The following is a 19,992-nucleotide window of genomic DNA, read 5'->3' as shown; positions in this document are numbered from 1 at the left end:
GGACATCTTTCCAAGTCAACACATACAGATATGCTTTATTCTTTTTAACAACTGCATATTGTTTTATCATTTGAATGCAATATAAAGTCCTATAGTTTATTTAACTAATCACCTCTTAATAGACATTCAGTCAATAATGTAAACATAGAGCTCTGCAAATTTGAGAGAATATTGGGAATAGGAAGCATGATTTCCACAAGCAGATCATTAGGAGTGATGATAGAGAGTCCAGTCCTATTTCTGCTCCTGGTTCCCAGACCCACTGGGAATTAGCCAGAGTGGATCAGCCACTGAAGACACAGCACCATGTGGGTCAGTGCAGATACCCCTGAAGGGCTGAGGTACTAATTCCATCTTCCATTAGGCTGGTTAGTTGTAGTTGATGAGGTATATAGTAGAACTAGTGGATCCCATGGCCATGTGCTGTCATGTCTCCTTTGCTATAAAAATGGGCCTCTTGGTCTGATGTTATGTGAATTTCCATGCCAGTAAGGCAGGCATTCTCTAAGCCCTTGGATTGTGGTGTAGGAAGGAAAGGCAAAACTCGTCTCTAAAGTTAGTATTGGGGAGGGGGGGGGGCGCCTGGTTGGCTCAGTCAGTTGAATGTCCAACTTCGGCTCAGGACATGATCTTACATTTGTGGGTTCAAACCCTGCATCAGGCTCTGTGCTCACAGCTCAGAGCCTGGAGCCTGCTTTGGATTCTGTGTCTCCCTCTCTCTCTGATCCTACCTCAGTTGCACTCTGTCTCTCTTTGTCTCTCAAAAAATAAAATAAAACATTAAAAACATTTTTTTTTAAGTTAGTATCAGGGCACCTGGGTGGCTAAGTCAGTTAAGCGTCGGACTTCAGCTCAGGTCATGATCTCATGGTTTGTGAGTTTGAGCCCCACTGTCAGCAAGGAGTCTGGAGCCTGCTTCAGATTCTGTCTCCCCTTCTGTCTCTGGCCCTCCCCCACTCACGCTCTGTCTCTCTCTGTCTCTCAAAAATAAAATAAACAAAAATAAATAAAACATTAAAGCTAGTATCAATTCCAGTGAGAACAAATCACTATCTCCTCCACATAGCAGCCGCTGTCCTTAAAGGACAGTGCACCTCTGCGCCTCAGTATCAGTCGTTGCTGCTGTCAGGTTGGGTAACTCAGTAGCAGCAGTAGCCAGATCAGCCTTGCAGAGAGGGGGCCGTGCTTTGGGGCCATGCATAACCACCATTTCTGCAGCCATGACCACTGTGTTCATGGGTCAGTTACACAGGCACTGGGGTGGCCAAGAACGGAGCAGGCTCACCCCCACCAGAAAGACATCTGCCAGGTTTCTCAGTGAGTTTTCTGCAGTAGATGCTCTCTGGTGGGCATTAGTGTGAAGCCCAAAGATCCTCAAGCTCTGTGCTCACTCCCACAAGTGCAATTTATGCCTCTTCTCCAAATGACCTTTCAGCCTTGTCCCTTCCAGACTCTTAGTCAACTAGAAAGCTATTTGCCTCTACCCATGGGTCCATATATATCTCAGGTCCTTTCTACCTTCATACAAAGTGAGCCATCGAGTGCACCACTTGAAGCTATGTTCGGTGGAAGGATACCCTTTCACCATTGTCCTTCAAGGCCCCTCCTGGTGGCAGTTCATTTTCATCTAGGGCCGGCATAATGAGCTGAGCCATCTGTGAGTTGGACTTGAGGTTTTTCTCCTCCATTGCCTGGAAACTCCCATTAAACCATATGTGTACGTTGAAGGAGAGGTGACAGTACAATAAAATAGATGGCATGGGAGAGTTGACCACCTCTTTTTGTCTTGCCCGTTTCCTCCAGACCTGCTTGAGCCTGATCACACATGTATCGTTGTCACAGCATAGAGTACTGCTGCTGCCTCCGTGCAATCTTATGACATGGGTCTCTGCCAGAGCGGGCAGCTCTGGCAGCTCTTGGGCACATAATCACTCGATGTCTCGTGGTCAGGTGCTCAGTCTCCATTAGGGCTCGTGACACACCAGAGGCTAGACAGCACTAGCGTGATTGGATATACTGACTCACGTCTATGGCCACAGTGCCCTGAACACACCCGATCTTGTCTGGATGTACTGACTCATATGATCTGAGTGGTACGGTAGCTTTGATGTGCTGTAAAGTTCTATCTTGGGTCCTACTCAGTATTGGCAGCCTTCCTGATTACCTGGTAAATGAGAGCAGTATTCCCAAGAGCTAGTCCGTGGTGCACATGTTTAAGATATGCTGCCTCCCAAATCTAAAGAGACCCACCTAGTGCAATGCCTTGTTTTAGTGGTGGGCAATACAAGGTGCAACAATTTGTCCTTTAGAGTGGATGTCTCAGCATGCCCCAGGCCTTTGGACCCCTAGAACGTTAACCCATGACATACCCATGAACGTTTCTGCCACCCTCTGGCATTAATTGGGCATTCAGAATACTTGTCATTTCCTGCTCACCAGAAGGTCCATTTAACTTGAAGTCATGAATACGGTAGACCAGCATGATATTCTGTGGAATGTCAAGGTGATCGAAGTCCCTTTAGACTCTATTGTAACACAGAGCAGAAGAGTTAACCTAGGCCTTGGGCAAAATAGTGAATGTGGACTGCTGTCTGTTCCACAATAAATGCTTTTGATCCTGCTTACTGATAGGGATTGGGAAGAATACACTTATCAGATCAATGATGAATGCATGATCTGATGAATTGCATGTCAGGTGCCAGAGACTGTGTAGATCTCTTCCAGGAGGGATACCACGTCTGGCCCAGCACCTGCATTTGGAGGTATGACTTGGTTGAGTTTATAATAGTCTACCAGGTGAATTGAGTGGGATTATGATGTGGACTGCCACCCCTGCATCCTTTACGTCTTTGATGGTGCTAATCCATCATTTCCTTTTGGGATGTGGTTTGTTCCGATTTCCTCTTTTGGCCAGGATTGGGTTGGGGAGTGTGTGCAATTTCAAGGCCTTCTCTTTGGCCCTTTCTGCTGTATTGCCTCTTACTCCCAACTGGTTGTGAAACCAGTGTGAAGGTTTGTGAACTACTAGTGTATTCATCCTTATTATGCACTTGGAAGTGGAGGAAATAACCTCAAGGGCAGAACTGTGGACCCAATAGGCCCCACTGTGAGCCATTACTCGAAGCTGGGGCCATGACAGCATTTTGGATCCCCAGATGTCAGTGCCAGCTCAGACTTTGCAGCTAGCCACAGCCCTTGAAAGGTCTGAGTATTTCCCTTTCCCCTGTTACTCTGGTAAACAGCCACAGATCCCTTTGGGAAAGGATTGAGAAGTACTTGTGGTGGCATTGCAGGATCCCTCGGCACGGGACTCAATCAACAGCACTTTGGTACACACCGACTTAGATCTAGAAACTGGGTGAGAAACTGTAGTTTTCCATTCTGACGGGCAACCTTCTGTTTGTCATTTCTCAATTGTTTCTGGTAACACAAGTCAAGTAACACACCTGCCAGCCGCTCTTCTATTTCACGTATAAGAACACCATGGTGAGTTTTTATCTGGGCATCAGCACAGATTTCTGGGAAATACGGCATCGGGCCTCGCTTCCCATAATGGTACCAGAGGGCCTAGTTCCATGGGAGCATCTCCAGCTGTGAGAGGACGGCTGCCACTGAGCTTCTCAAAGATACCAGTGACCTCCTTCCCTGTGCCTTCTATACTGCGTTAGTGGAGGAAGGAAAGACTGTCTCCAGGTGTCCTTGTCAGGAAATAAGTCCCAAGTCACAGGACAGTGCTCCCATATCAGTGAATTTCCCTCTCCAGCTTTATATGTCACCACTGCCATGGTCGAAGGCCCCAAGAGTTCTGCCGTACTTACCAGTCAGGTCTTGTAATGCTTTCAGTTATTTCCTCCTGGACCAAGAGCCACCTTGCCCTGCTTGAGCTCTGCTCCAACTGCATCCTAGTTACACAGGTCTGTGGCCCTGGGAAGAGTGGGGATAGAGTCTAAGGAGGACATGCATCATCCTCCCAAGAAGACACCTGCCTCAGTGATATTTCTGGTATTCCCACAGTCTCTGTATGAGAGGAAGTGTTTCACCTTTGGCAAAAGACCAGAAGCTGTTTCTCCCAGCCCAGAGGGTTCAGGGCAATTTGAGAATTTAAGATTCTCAGGCTCATTACCCTAAGTGTCTCTATTCCAGATCTCAGGGCCCCTCTCTTTTCTCACCAGAGCCTTGCCTTTGGCATAAGAGACCCATTGAAGCTGTACATTGTCTCCTTTGTATCTCTGCTGTTCTTAAGTCCTAAGCCTGATTTTAGCACCATCTGTCCTGTGTCCGCAGGAGATAAATGTCTCTTTAAATACTACATAGAGGCCTTCTGATTCTCACAGTTTGCTGGTGGCTAACCCAAACCTGTCATTTTCTCTTTTTTTTCCTTCAACGACCTGAAGGTGTTAACAAAAGCCAGCTCTCTCAATAACCCTGTAATTACCGTTAGCCCATACCACTCACGAGCCGCTGCTATTGTATGAGCCAACCGCACTGCCTTCAAAACCACTCCTGACAACAGCCTTACTAATTATGTTGAGGCAGTTCCCCAGGGCTTCCTCTCACCTCACTTACCACCAGCAGTGGGGTCCTTGTTGCCATCTGCCTGGTGATGGATCCAGTTCCAGAATCCCATTCTGAAGATCCGCTAGCTACGGCCACTTCTAGTACCAACCATCTCAGCCTGTGCACCTCCTATAAAGTCAAGTCTGAGATAAGGGATTGCACGTTCGTAGTTTATCTGGGGGAAGTAATACCAGGGAGCAGGAGTAAGGGACAGGGGAGAGGGAAATGGGGAAGGAGGGAAAAGCAATGAAAGAGACAACAGGGACTCAACCTGCCAGGTCTCTGTAAGGAGCCGGAGGACCGAAGAGGTAAGCATATACCTACCACTTCCTGTCCCCCTTGGTCAAGGGTTCCCCCATGGAGGACTGAAAAGGTAAGCATATACCTACCACTTCCTGTCCCCCTTGGTCAAGGGTTCCCCCATGGAGGACTGAAGAGGTAAGCATATACCTACCACTTCCTGTCCCCCTTGGTCAAGGGTTCCCCCATGGAGTGTTAACTGCTGCAAGTTTGAGTCACCCACCAGCATCCTGTACCTCAGCACCCCAGAAGCCCTGGGGCAGAAGGCAAAAGATACAGCATGTAGCTGAGATGAGGGCCTGTTGGATACATCCACATGAAGCTGGTTGCTGCGGCAACAGTTAAATTAAAAGATGGGCTGACACTGACCTTGCTGTTCGAAATACTCCAGGCAGGAGTGAGACCCTTTGGAATGGTAGATCCTTCTGCCTGGAACATTTTTCTGGCCATCTCCATGGCTTGTACCTTCTTCAGATCTGTTTTAATTTGTCACCTTTGCCCTGAAGTCTTCCCTGATCACCCTGTTTTAAATTGTACCCCCCACCATGCTACTACTGTGCCCCATACCTTCTTTCTTTCTTTCCGTAAAATTTATCACCATCCAGGGTACTCAACTATAAGCTCCCTGAGAGCAGAGATTTTTCTTAGCCATGTTAAGTATGGTAATCTCAGAGCTTACAGTAATGTCCAGCACAAAGTAGGGCTCAACATAGGTTTTTGAGTAATAATATATAAAAATGAATATATGAAAATAGAACTTTTTCATATTTTTGGATTACTTCCTATTTTCATACATATTTTTAAAATTTTTATTACTGAAGTATAGTTGAAATACCATGTTATATTAGTTTCAGGTGCACAATGTAGTGATTCAACAATTCCATACATGACTCAGTGCTCACCATGATAAGTATAGTCACCATCTGTCACCATATAATGTTTTTACAGTCTTATTGACTGTCTTCCTTCTGCTGTAATTTTCATCCTGTGACTTATGTATTTTATAACTGGAAGTTTGTACCTCCTAATCCCCTTCACCTATTTCTCACATCTCCCCCACCCTATTTGTATACATACATATATATATGTAAATAATATACATTAATATATAATATACAATATTATACATAAATATATATATTTAAATTATGAGTGGGGGAGGGGCAGTGAAAGAGGAAAAGAGAATCCCAAGCTCCACATGGACAGCACAAAGCCCAGTGTGGGACTTGAATGCACAAACTGTGAGATCATGACCTGAGCCACCTAGCTGCCCCAATTTTTTTTTTCAGTTTATTTATTTTTGAGAGAGAGAGTGCAGGAAAGGGGTAGAGAGAGAGAGAGAGACGGAGAAAGAGAATCCAAAGCAGGCTCTGCACTGGGATCGTAGAGCCTGACACAGGGTTTGAACCCACAAACCTGAGCAGAAACCATGAGTCAGACGTTCAACTGACTGAACCACCCAGGTGCATGTAGGTGCCCCTATTTTTATATATTTTTAATAAAATTATTCAGTAGTTTCTATTTTCATATGTTTTTATAAAATCACTCAGTGACTTGCCTTCTTTATTCAACATTACATCATTGTCATTGGGCCAGTAGATAGACCCATGTTAATTTTGTTCTTTTTAACCATTACAAAGTATTCAGTATTTCATGCTTTGAATGTACCACAATTTATTTTACCATCCTCTTTAATAAAAGAGGTTGGTGTTGTTTTAATTTTTTGCTTTTACAAATAATGCTGCAATAAATACCCCTGTACATACATTTTTATACAATGGGCTTTTATTTATGTAAGGTATATTTCTGGAAGTGGTGTGCTGGGTAAGATAGGTGATGTGCGTGTGTTTCCATAAACTTTATTTTTTAGAACAGTTTTAGATTTCCAGAAAAATTGAGATGATCATGCAGAGAGTATCTACATAAATTACTTGGAATTCCTGTACATAGACTTACTTATTCTCCCCTAATCATTCATTCATTCACTCATTCAATCAGTCATTTATTTATGTTAGTAGAGACTCATGGATATTTGTGTCACTATGACATATCCCCATCAATGAAGTGTTAGTGTTTGTTTTGTCCTAGCACTTTCCTTGATGGCACTATAAGATGCCCCAGCCTCATCTTGTATTTCTCCTGCCTTACCTAGAATCATCCATTTTCTCTGAGGAACTCTGGTTCCTTCTGCTGGAGAATGAATGGTATTAGAAACCAAGACCTGGGCTCCATGTGTACTTCTTGCTGCTAGGGTGTGGTTGCTTCTAGGCTCTCTCAGCTGACAGAGCAAGGAAATATGTGTGTGTATACTAACCTGTGCGTATAGATACCTATAGTTATTCCTGTATGTAACCACCTGTATCTATACTAACCTAAACATGAGTTCCTGCTGATGTCTCCAACTCTAACCCATGGATGGAGCAGATCATGGATTACACTAGCCTCTTCTCCTTGCTTATCATTAACCCTGTGCTAACAGGGGAAACAGGTTTTCATTATCCAGCATTCATTTACTTGTTTAATTCAGTGTATAATGTTATTAGAATTGTCAATTCCGGGGTGCCTGGGTGGCTTAGTGGGTTAAGCGCCTGACTCTTGATTTCGGCTCAGGTCATGATCTCACAGTTCATGACATGGAGCTCTGTGGTTGGCCTTTTGGCTTTGCCCTGACAGTGTGGAGCCTGCTTGGGATTCTCTCTCTCTCTCTCTCTCTCTCTCTCTCTCTCTCTCTCTTTCTCACTCCCTCTGCCCCTCCCCTACTGGCTCGCACATATGCACTCTCTCTCTCAGTATAAATAAACATAAAAAAAAAAAACAGAATTGTCAATTCCTATTCCCCTGAGAAACAACTTTATCACTAAGAGTACCTTATTGATACTTTTATGTGTAGTTCCTTTTGCCTTTAGTCTTATAGACTCTAACCACTTCCAAAGTTACTCCCCTCGCCCCCACCCCCGCTGCCACTGAAGTTGTTTCATACATTAGTAATACGGGTAGATTTTTTTGTTATTAGATTCTGCATTCTAACATAGGATTCCCCAACCTCCTAAATGATTTTTTAAAATTTGCATACATTAAGGTTCACTCTTGGTGCCGTAACATTCTGTGAGTTTGGACAAATGCATAATGTCACATATCTTCCAATACAGTATCATGCAGAATAATTTTACTGACCTAAAAATCCTGTTTCACCTTGTATTTCCTCCCGTGTCCCCTGAACTCCTGGCAATCACTGATCTTTTTACTGTCTCCATAGTTTTGCTTTTGCTGGAATGTCATATAATTGGAATCATACAATATGTAGTCTTTCCAGACTGGCTTCTTTCACTTAATATGCATTTAAATTTTATACATGTCTTGTCATGACTTGATAGCTCATTTCTTTTTATCTCTGATGAATATCCCGCTCCACTGTGGATAGAGCACAATCTTTTATCCTTTTGCCTATAGGAAGACCATTTGCTTCCAATTTATGGTGATTATAAATAAAGCCATTATAAACATTTGTGTGTTTTTTTAAAAAATTTTATTTTAGAGAAAAAGAGAGAGTGCACACACATGCATGAACTGAGGTGGGTAGGGACAGAGGGAGAGAAAGGGAGAATCCTAAGCAGGCTTCCACTCTGCATGGAGCCCCACATGGAGCTCAATCCCACGACCCTGGGATCATGACCTGAGCTGAAATGAAGAGTTGGATGCTCAACCGACTGAGGCACCCGGGTCCCCCTGTGTGCAGCTTTTTTTTTTTTTCCCAATGTTTATTTATTTTTGGGACAGAGAGAGACAGAGCATGAATGGGGGAGGGGCAGAGAGAGGGAGACACAGAATCGGAAACAGGCTCCAGGCTCTGAGCCATCAGCCCAGAGCCCGACGCGGGGCTCGAACTCCCGGACCGCGAGATCGTGACCTGGCTGAAGTCGGACGCTCAACCGACTGCGCCACCCAGGCGCCCCTGTGTGCAGCTTTTTATGTGACATAAATTTTCAAATGATTTGGGTAAATACCTAGGGGTGTGACTGCTGAATCATATAGTACAACTATGTTTAGCTTTGTGAGAAACTACCAAACTGGCTTCCAAAGTGGCTGCCCCATCTTGCATTCCCACCAGCAGTGAATGAGAGTTCTGTTGGTCAGTATTGTCATCAGTATTTGGTGTCCTCAGCTGTTTTTGGATTTTAACCATTCTAATAGGTGTGTAATGGTAGCTCATTATTTTTTTTTTTAATTTTTAAAAATATTTAAAAAAATGTTTTACATTCATTTATTTTTGAGAGAGACAGATCATGAGTGGGGGAGGGGCAGTGAGAGAGAGAGAGAGAGAGAGAGAGAGAGAGAGAGAGAGAGAGAGAGAGAGACAGAATCCGAAGCAGTCTGCAGGTTCTGAGCAGTCAGTACAGAGGCTGACGTGGGGCTCAAACCCACAAACCGTGAGATCATGACCTGAGCCAAAGTCAGACGTTCAATGGACTGAGCCACCCAGGCACCCCAATGTTTATTTATTTATTTATTTTTTCAACTTTTTTTTAATTTCTTTTTGGGACAGAGAGAGACAGAGCATGAACGGGGGAGGGGCAGAGAGAGAGGGAGACACAGAATCGGAAGCAGGCTCCAGGCTCCAAGCCATCAGCCCAGAGCCTGACGCGGGGCTCAAACTCATGGACCGCGAGATTGTGACCTGGCTGAAGTCGGACGCTTAACCGACTGCGCCACCCAGGTGCCCCTGTTTATTTATTTTTGAGAGAGAGAGAGAGAGAGAGAGAGAGAGAGAGAGAGAGAGAGAGAGTCGGGGGAGGGGCGGAGAAGAGAGAGGGAAACAGAATCTGAAGCAGCCTCCAGGCTCCAAGCTGTCAGCACAGAACCCAACACAGGGCTCAAACTCATGGACCTTGAGATCATGACCTGAGCTGAAGTTGGATGCTTAACCCACTGAGCCACCCAGGCACTCCGGTGTCTCATTATTTTTGTGATTTGCAATTCCCCAGTGAAAAAATATGTTGATCATCTTTTCATATGCTTATTTCCCATCTGTATCTCTTCTTTGGTGAGGTATCTGCTCAGATCTTTTGCCCATGTGTTTTGGATATATTGTTTTAATAAATACTGCTAGTAACTTTTCCAAAAAGTCTAATCAACCAAGTATGAGAAGATCTGTTTCTCTATATCCTTGGAAGCACTGGATGTTAGGAGTTTGTGAAATGTTTACCTGTTAGGAACCTGAGTCGCCTTACCTTGTTGCTCTGATTTGCCTTTCTCTGACTACTAGTGAGATTGAGTATCTTTCCATGTCTCTTGGATCATTTGTATTTCCTCTTCTGTGTATTACCTACTTATATCTTTTGCCCATTTCCCCGCATAGGTGTCTTTTTCTTCATAATACATGAAGTATCTTTGTAATAGAAAGGCTATCACCCTTTATTTGTCATAACACACATTTCCCTGCCAATTATGTGTCTTTTGACATCGTCTCAAGTGTTTTTGTTTTTTGCTTTTGTTTTTGTTTATTGTGGTAAGTTACACAGAACATAAATTTTACCATTTTAACCATTTTTAAGTGTCTAGTCCAGTGATGTTAGGGCATTCACAGCGGCATGCAGCCATCACCACCGTCATCTCCAGAACTTTTGCCATCTTCCTAACATTATTTTATTCTCCTGTAGCCAAACTTACCTATCTTTCATTTTTTCTTCTAGATTGTTTTTTCAGGATGCTTTCTTCCATTCTAAAGTCATAGGAAGTTTCTCCTAAAATTTTTTCTAGTATTTCTAGTATCTCATACCAAAATTTTTAACATATCCGGAAGTTATATATAGGGTGGTAAGGTATGATTTTAATTTTCCTAAGGAGTAGCCAGTTTTCCCAGAATCAATTTTAAATAAAGCACATTTTTTTCAACTGTAGTGAAGTACTGCCTTGGTCATATGTTAATTTCCCTTCAATTCTTGGATCTAATTCTAGACCCTGTACTTCTTCTGTTTGTTCATTTCTTAGTCAATAGCCTACTGGCCTGTTAATGCTGCTGCTGCTGCTGGTGGTAATGATTATAGGCACTTTTTAAAAGTTTTTATTTTTTAAAAAAGTTTTATTTATTTTGAGAGAGAAAATGGGAGTGTGAGTGAGCACATGTGGGAGGGACAGAGAGGGAATCCCAAGCACACTCCCCACTGTCGGCGCAGAGCCTTGTGTGAGGCTCCAACTCACAAAACACGAGATCATGACCTGAGCCAAAATCAAGATTCGGACACTCAACTAGACTGAGATACCCAAGTGCCCCTATAGGCACTACATTGAAAATTTTGCCATCTGATAGAGCAAGTTGCCCCATTTTTCCTTGGTGGTTAAAAAAATTTTTTTTGTTAATGTTTATTTTTGAGAGAAAGAGAGAGAGACAGAGCATGAGTTGGGGAGGGGCAGAGAGAGAGGGAGACACAGAATCTGAGGCAGGCTCCAGGCTCTGAGCTGTCAGCAGAGAGCCTGACATGGGGCTTGAACCCATGAATCATGAGATCATGACCTGAGCCAAAGTCAGATGCTTAACCAACTGAGCCATCCTGGTTCCCCTCCTTGGTGGTTTTAAAACAGTTACAGTTCTGTATGAAGGTAAAAGGCATTTTATCTAGTTCAAAAACATTTTTTTTTAAATTCTGATTCGAACTGCCTTATATCTACATATTAGTTTTAGAACACCTTTTTATGATATCCATTCTTGAATGGTATCATTTTATTAGGACCATACCTGTGCTTCCAAAGTTCTTAAATGGGGTTAAGGTGAAGTTTAAAGCTTTCTTTTTGAATCAAAAGCAAATTCAGTACTGCTGCTATTAACTCTTGCCTTGTGATTTATTTGAGAGCATTCATCTCAGAAAGAACAGGAGGAAATATGAAGAACTTGATTTTTCTCAGCTTCTTAGTTGGACAAGCTCTAAACCTTGCTGGATCTCAAGTGGTTGACAGTGTTATAATATGCTGATCTGGGAACCCTTGGGAAGTACTCAAGGCTAATTATTATAAAGGAGAGGGAGGCATCACTTTTCTCCATTCTGTGTGAACGTTAACTGATTGAAGATCCCTGCAAAGACTTAGAGTCAAGTTCAAGAATTGTAAAGGCCTATAAAAACATATTACTAAGATAGCTCCCACTTTCTCCAATTTAATCTCTCTTATTATTTACCACAGTTGTGGGAGAAGAATGCTTTAGAAAGGAAAACAGGATATGATCCTTGAGAAAATGACAAAATCCTTTTTGTCTAAAGCAAAGACAGGATAAATATTCCCCCTCTCCCCACAAAGAATGAGAATCCTTGACATTTGAAGGAAAGGAGAACCCACAGATGTAACATGCACTGGTCATTCCAGAAACATGCAGCCATTATTGAGGACTCCCTAGGGTGGAGGTCACACACTGACTACCTGCCGGGGCCAGACAGATGTGAGAGCAACGCTTGACTTCTGCAAATAAATACACTTTTTCTTATTTGCCTTGAAATATGCAGCCATTTCTGTTGCTTGTCCGTTTTCCCACTTTTGATAGAAACATGGGTACATTAAATATCTCCCTTTTAACTCACGTGAGAAAATCAATGATGTAAGAGTGATGAGATTGGGGCGCCTGGGTGGCGCAGTCGGTTAAGCGTCCGACTTCAGCCAGGTCACGATCTCGCGGTCCGTGAGTTCGAGCCCCGCGTCGGGCTCTGGGCTGATGGCTCAGAGCCTGGAGCCTGTTTCCGATTCTGTGTCTCCCTCTCTCTCTGCCCCTCCCCCGTTCATGCTCTGTCTCTCTCTGTCCCAAAAATAAATAAACGTTGAAAAAAAAATTTAAAAAAAAAGAGTGATGAGAAAGGACTACTTTCACTTGGCCTTAGTGTCGGGGAGTGGTAGGGATGGGTGGGGACTGTGGGGAACTGAAGCCCACAGGCCTTATCTACAGTGAACAGCTGCCTCCTGGCCCCAGCTCACTGATGCCACAGATACTGCAGGCCCAGTTGTGCTAGATCATCATCATTTTCCAGAGGATCCTGGTAACCAGGGTTTTAAAGTAACATCTCCTGATCTGAAATGTTGGCAACTAGCACAAAATGCTTCACAGTGCTGGGGAACCTGGGTGGCTTAGTTGGTTCAGTGTCCAACTTCAGCTCAGGTCATGATCTTCTCGTTCGTGGGTTCGAGCCCCATATTGAGTTCTGCGCTGGCAGTGTGGAGCCTGCTTGGGATTCTCCCTCTGTCTCCCTCTCTCTCTCTGCCCCTCCCCTGCTTGCATGCATGTGCATGCATGCTCTCTCAAAATAAATAAATAAAACTTAAAAAAAAAAAAGACCACCCCTGAGGTTTTGACTTCATACACTCATAAATAGGAAGCAATTAGAACTAAAAGAGCCCTGAACTACATCTTGGTAGTAGATATGGCAGTTGAACCTGTTTTATTAAGATTATTTGTATGTATAAATAACCATGCCGAATAAGCCTATGAACAGTCCATCCGTCATGTTGCCTACTTCTCATCTAATTCCTCTGCATGTCTCTGAAGAAGCGCATTCAGTATTGAAGCAGAAGTACTCGAACCTTTGTGAACACAAACATTCACAATATTGGGGCTGTCATTGAACCCTCCAGGTTACCAACTGCAAATGGGTTTCAGGATTAGAGAGGTCCCCCTGAGTTCTGCTCCTGGGGTAAGGGGAAGTCAGCAAAGAGAGAGGGGTAAGGTTCTTTGAGAAGCTAAATCCATACAACCTTGCTTCTGGTCTCAGCCCAGCACTGACACAGCTTCCGGGGAGGTCACACAGCCCAGCCTGCCTGGGGAAGCCCGCAGGAAGCCTCTCAGGCCTCTCCCCACTCCACCTTACAGCAGCCTCCATCACCGCCGACCACTTCTTCCTTCCATGATATGCCCATCCCTCTGCTGTCTTCTCTCTTATCTTGGGAGGTCTTCTTCCCTTTCTCCTTGCTTCCTCCTCAGCCACCACACATCTAGTGCTGAGGTTCTGTGGGCCTCTGCCTTTCTCACCTGCTCTTCTAAGAAATTGCATCTACCCGTGGCTTTCCTTACCTTCCTGCTGACTCCCTAGCTTTTATCTCCAGCTCCAACTCCAGCCAACCTGACAACTCTACTTTGGTATCTCAGAGTCCCCACCAACCTGCCCAAAACAGCAGTTTCTTCCCCTTAAAACCTGCTCCTCCTCTCTGTGACAGCACCACCATCTGCCCCGTTATACAAAACTTTGGTCCTTCTTAACAGCTCCCTCTCCCTTGTCCCTCACCTCCAGCCCATCACCTCATCCTGAATATTCTAATACCAAACAGTGCCTTTCTCACCATCTCCCTGCCTCTGCCGGGTCCAAGCTGTCATCATCTCTCAGCTGACAACAGGCTCGTCACTGGTCTCCTTTCACCATATTGCCTCCTCCAAGCCATTCTGTATCTAACCACTATAGTGAGCTTTAAAAAACCCACATGGTATTATTATATTACATCTTGCTAAAACTCCTTCCAGTAACTTTCCATCACACTTAGGATAAAGTATAAATTTCTTAGCATGGCCCTCAAGGTCGTACAGGACTCCGCTTCTGTCTGTCAAACTGGCCTTGGTTCCATGCACTTGACCCTCAAGCCACACTGTCTTTCAGTTCTGTAAGTGGCCTAATTCCCTTCTGGCCAGGGCCAGTCCTCTGCCTGGAAAGCTGCCTCTACCACCCCTCCTGACTTTGGTCTAGTCAGACCTTTCTCTCCCTCCAGGACTCAGCTCAAGGCCACTTACTCAGGGACAGTTTCTCTGAGGTAGCCTAATCCCTTGTATATGTGGAGCTCTTCGTGACACTTCTTTGTTTAATGCCTGAGTCTCCTGTCCCCTTTGACCGGTGTGTCTCTAGTGCCTAGAACAGTGTCTGAGACGAAGCAGGTGCTCTGTGGATCTTTGTTGAATAAATGAACACAGCCAGGACAGGGAATGATTTTAAAATACCTGCTGCTCTGGAATGTTTTCTGATCACCCAGAATCCTGGCAACTTAGAGACCGTTAATAATTTAAAGTATTTAATATTTAAAAGTCCCAGTCAGAATTTAGTCTTAGCGATCAATTTTTCTAAATTCAACTTGTTCTTAAAATAAGTGGAGAAACAATTTATTACCCATTTTCAGTTATATGCAGATTATCTCGTGGGGGGAGTTAGGAGAGACAGGTGGTTTAAAAGCCATATGACCTGTCTTGCTAGAAGCAATTTGATGATATATATCACAAATCTTAAATGTCTAAGTCCCTATCTGTTTGTCTATCTATATCTATAGATAAATTTATATGTAGCTATCTATATATAACTATAGATCTATATATATAGCTGGCCAGCATATGGTAAAAAGTACTCTTATGCTCCTGACCTAGGTGTAAATATCTGTGATCCTTTTGGAAAGCAATTTGGCCATCTCTAGAGCCATAAAGCTGTATTTTTGGTGCTCTAGATAGTGTCTACCTAACTTCCTCAAGATCTTCCCTGGACCACCCACCATCCGCAAACTAGGCACCCTTGCCTTGCTTTTGGTGGCATTTATCATAGCTGTAATTACTTGTTCAGTATCTCCTTTCCCTCTTAGATTCTAGGCTCTTGGAGGGTAGGGGCATGACTCACTTTGTCTCTATGTCCTTAAGACTTTATCTCATGCACACTAAAATCAATAAGGAGATGTTGAATACTCTGAGTAGAGAAAATCATCCTACGTAAAAATAGATTTAACTCCAAATAATAATATCAGCAGTTACCCTTCATGAAGAGGCTACTGTACTCAACTGACACTGTTGAGTGCTCCTTGTGTGGCATTATCACAGCAACCCTTGAGCTTCCTGCTCTCACTGATGGAGGTTGAGGCCTGAAGTGAATGTATTCAAAGTTAAGGTCAACCAGTGAGTAATTTGTTCACCAAAACCTTACTCACAACAGCCACAAATTGGAAAGAATCTACGTGTTATCTGAAGAGACTATCTTACAGTTACTAGGGTTTTGGCTTTTCAAAGGTGTATAGTAATAGACGGGTGTAGTATACGTTTGGTCCCCCTTGGTTCAGTGGATACTGTTGTAACAGTGCCCTTCACCTCTCACGGGGTACCCACGCTCGGGCTCCAGCACTACAGTGCCTGGTTAGTGCCCATTAGGTGCATCAGGGTTTGGGGGGAGGAAGCCAGACAGAGAAAGTGACATCCGGATGAAGGGAGTGTTCCAGAGAGAGAGCCAGGTGAGCAGGTCCTGAGAGGAAAGGGAGCACCAGCCTTCAAGGAAGTGAGTGATGTTCAGGGCCTTTGGGGGGAAGTTATGAGAGATGAGGCTGGAGACATAAGCAGAAGCCAAACTGAGAGGACCTTTGGGGTTTATCCTGAGGTAGCAGCACCCTGCCACAATCCCTGCAGATGTGCCCATGACAAGGTGGGGGCACCAGTCTTGGTATCCAGAGAAGGTCTGGGTATTCATTTGGGTACAATTGATCTATCTGTACTTGTGCTTCAAAGGCTGGCTGGAGATATAAATGAGGACTGCATATCAAACATGGAAAATTAAAAGAATCTAAGATTTGAAGTCTGGACCTGTGGACAGCGATTTTTCAGAGCCTGAAAGAAAACCCCTGCTTTCTGCTAATTATGTCTTAATGCTACTGTTTCGGCCCTTTGAGCTGATTGTTTGCTGGTTGAGACATCTAAGTCCGTGCAGTTTTTTTTGTTTTTTTTTTTTTTTTTAGTTCAAGACAGTAGTCAGATCTGCCCTACTCTGTCTGGAAAATGTTAGTTCAGGCCAAACGTTTCCAGGTATGTTAACATAAATAAGAGGTTTTATAGTTTGTAGGGCCCTCTGTTCTAAGGCCCACCTGGGACTAATGGCCCTTAGAGTATCGTGGCTTTGTTTTACCAAGTGTAATATCTACGGGAAGAATTTCCTATCTTGAAGATGGTTACAGAGGGATTTTACAAAGAAAGCGAGAAAATACCTGTCTCGTTTAGTATTTCCCTTGCTGGCTGCTTCTCTTCTCACTGCGCGTACAAATATCGCATGCAGTTCAAGATCTTCACTTTTTCTCCTTCTACCTTTTTTACCTTTTATGAAGTATCTGCTCATCCGTGATTAATACCTCTGGCTACCTCTTGAATCACCTGGAGAATTTTGAGAGAAAACAAGATGCTTGGCCCCTAAGACCAATTCAGTGTCTCTGGGCATGGGGCCTACACATCTGTGGTTTCAAAAGTCCCCCTGTGAGCTGGTACAGGTTCTCCACTGCGGCATAAACTTAGTAGTTTCAAGCAAGAGTGATGTTTTATTTCTCACAATTCTGTGGCTTGGGAAGGGTTCCTTCAGTCGGTCTTGCCCGGTTCACTCAGGCAGCTGAATTTAAGTTGGCGGCGGCTAGGGAATGAGCTCAGCGAGGACACCTGGGCCTCTCTGCCTGAGGTACTTCATCCCGGGCTTCTTCAGGGCTGAGCCTTGTGCTTTGTTTTCTTGGACTTCTAGAATGAAGCGGCAGTAGTGTCCCCTGGCTTCTAGGACAGGCCTTAGGAAGCCTTATGGCTCCTTCTTTTGTTTCTTAGACCAGTGCCTGGAGGCCTTCATGTCCTGAAGAAAGTTAATCACTGTGTCTCCCTTCACAATTACTAGTTTGCCTAGTTGTAGTGCTTCGGATAGGATTATTGACAGAAGCGTCCAGGAAACTAAGTGCAAGGTTTATCTTTGGCAACACAACATTGATTCCCCACTTTTTTTTTTTTTTTTCTCTACATGCGCACCTTCAGGCACATCATTTTTCTGTCTTAAAATGTTTCATCAAGCTAGGAAACATGATTTACTCCTTCTTTCACAAATAATTATCAAATGTCTATTATGCTTAACCGACTGAGCCACCCAGGCACCCCCCATCTATTATGTGCAAAGCCCTGGGCTGGGAGTACAGCCACATCGTTTTGAGGCAACAGGAGAATCCTGAGGTCATGATTCTTCTTTTCATGGAATATTGTATCTATTGACAGCAGACGATGTTAAACAATCAAATGAATGATCTTAGTAATTCCAAAGGATTGCCAAGGAGACATAGTTCAGGGGGGCTAGGAGACATACAGGGACACTGAACCAGCCTGGGGAGGTCCAAAGACACCTCTTTAGGAAGGGACATTTGATCCTCATCTAAAGATGAACTTGCATTAACTAAATATCACCCCCTCTTTTTCATTCTCCTTTCTTTTCTGGCCTTCCCATCTCTCTCTTTGCCTTCACCAACCACCTAGGTTATGCTGTAATCATTTTTTTTGTAACTTTGTTTTTTAATGTTTATTTTTGAGAGAGAGAGTGCACAAGTGGGGGAGGAGCTGAGAGAGAGCTGGGGATAGAGGATCTGAAGCAGGCTCCTCACGGACAGCACAGAGCCTGACGTGGGGCTTGAACTCACGAACCCTGAGATCATGACCTGAGCCAAAGTCAGAGGCTTAACCGACTGAGCCACCCAGGTGCCCTTATGCTGTAATTATTTACAAGCCGCTGACAAACAGCTCCTCGAGAGAAGTAAGATCATACTGTTTACAGCCTCCTTCAGTCCAAGACAAGAAAGTTCCCAAAGGACAAACAGCTCTCTTTTAATTGAATCCAAGTTGGAGAAAGCAGTCTTTCACGGCCCCAGCTTAGTACCTTGCTTTTTGTGTTTTCAGCAACTCAAGCATCCCAACCTGGTTAACCTTATCGAAGTCTTCAGAAGGAAGCGGAAGCTTCACCTGGTGTTTGAGTACTGCGACCACACCGTTCTCCATGAGTTGGACAGACACCAAAGAGGGTGAGTGATCCATCCCTTACAAATGAAACACGGCACCACACGCCAGGATTCGTGAGGGAAAATTAGCAATGGCCCCTTTTGCAGATCGGGCAAGAATAGGTTTACTCCGCTGCTGGGCCTGACAGCAGAAGAGTTACTGAAAAGGCTGGGAAGTGGGTCATAACTAATTGTTTTCATGAAGAAAGCAGCAGCATTATTAGGTTGAACTTCATTTCTTTGTTATACTATCTGTGCATAGAAGCCCTCTTGGTCTCTAAGAAAGAAAAGGAAGATTACTGGTTAGTTGTACCTGACTAGAGAGGTGTAAGGACTCAGAGATTGAAGGCAAGAGTCCAAAGACGACGGCCAATAGGAGGCTTAAGGCGAAAACAAAGGTAACACTTCAGCTGAAGCGATCTGCGAGTCTGGTCTGCTGTCTTGGTCAGGAATTGTTTGGTTACAGGTGGCAAGAACCCACTTAAGGCAAGTGTAGGTGAAAAAGGAATGTTGGGGTGGCCGTGGCCGGGAAGGATGGCATGACTTGGGGGCTCTGGTGACCTTATCACACACCCCTTTCTGGCATGGGCAGCTGCTTTGTGTGCATTACAGGAAGGCTTGGTGAGCAGACAGAGCTTTTGTTTGAAAAAAGACAAAAAACACACACACAAAAGTGTGTGTGTCCCTTCCTCTGGTTGACAGTAGCCTCTTGCCAGAGTAAGCACTTGGGGACTTGGGCACCCACCCACTCCTCAACTGGATGCTTAAAGCACCGTCAGTGGTGCATTTTCTCTCTCTCCCAACTCTTCTCTGTGCCGGCTTCACTCTGCCTTGCAGAGGAGTCTTATAAGGTGGCTTTGGGAGAGTATGTGTCAATGGTATGCGATAGAAGGGGAAAATACGAAATAGGAAACACTGCCACGGGCTTTTATCAACCTATGTAGCTATTCTAGAGGAAAGAAAGTTATAGAAGAAGGTAGCATCTGCATATAAAGTCATTGGAAGACTCTGCTTTGGTTCAAGTGATGGAGCTAACCTGGAGGCTAATCACTGTGGCCAGATGGAGAGGGTAGAATGTTTAGCAGGCCTGGAAGATAGGATTCAACGTGGATCCAAGGAGACTTCCTGGAGGAGGTGGCCTTTGAGTTGAATAGTGAGAGACTTAAAACATGTGAGCAGGGAAGGATAGCCCATCCCCTCCTTTTGCTGTGCTCCTGGGAGCCCAGCTTTGGCTGAGGACAATATGCAGAGTGGCCTCGTGTATCAGAATGGTGGACTGGTGCCCCATCCCTGCTCACAATCACACCCCGTGACTGGGGCCTGTGGCTCTCTCAACAATGCTTTCAAACCCCGGCCAAGTGTTTGCTCTTTGCC

General features: G+C 44.3%; 1 protein-coding gene across 2 annotated transcripts in view; it reads left to right on the top strand.

Annotated features, from left to right (window-relative positions):
- Nucleotides 1-19,992, top strand: part of CDKL1 (cyclin dependent kinase like 1) — a 60,586-nt gene that overhangs the window by 16,726 nt on the left and 23,868 nt on the right. For both annotated transcript variants that reach the window (XM_043556103.1, XM_043556104.1), the window contains exon 3: nucleotides 18,521-18,642. In XM_043556103.1, coding sequence (XP_043412038.1) covers nucleotides 18,521-18,642 — 122 coding nt within the window. The remainder of the gene's footprint in view (nucleotides 1-18,520; nucleotides 18,643-19,992) is intronic.

The sequence above is a fragment of the Prionailurus bengalensis genome, chromosome B3 (assembly GCF_016509475.1).
Source record: "Prionailurus bengalensis isolate Pbe53 chromosome B3, Fcat_Pben_1.1_paternal_pri, whole genome shotgun sequence".
In the NCBI taxonomy this organism is placed as follows: Eukaryota; Metazoa; Chordata; class Mammalia; order Carnivora; family Felidae; genus Prionailurus; species Prionailurus bengalensis.
This window is presented reverse-complemented; position numbering and strand designations above follow the sequence as displayed.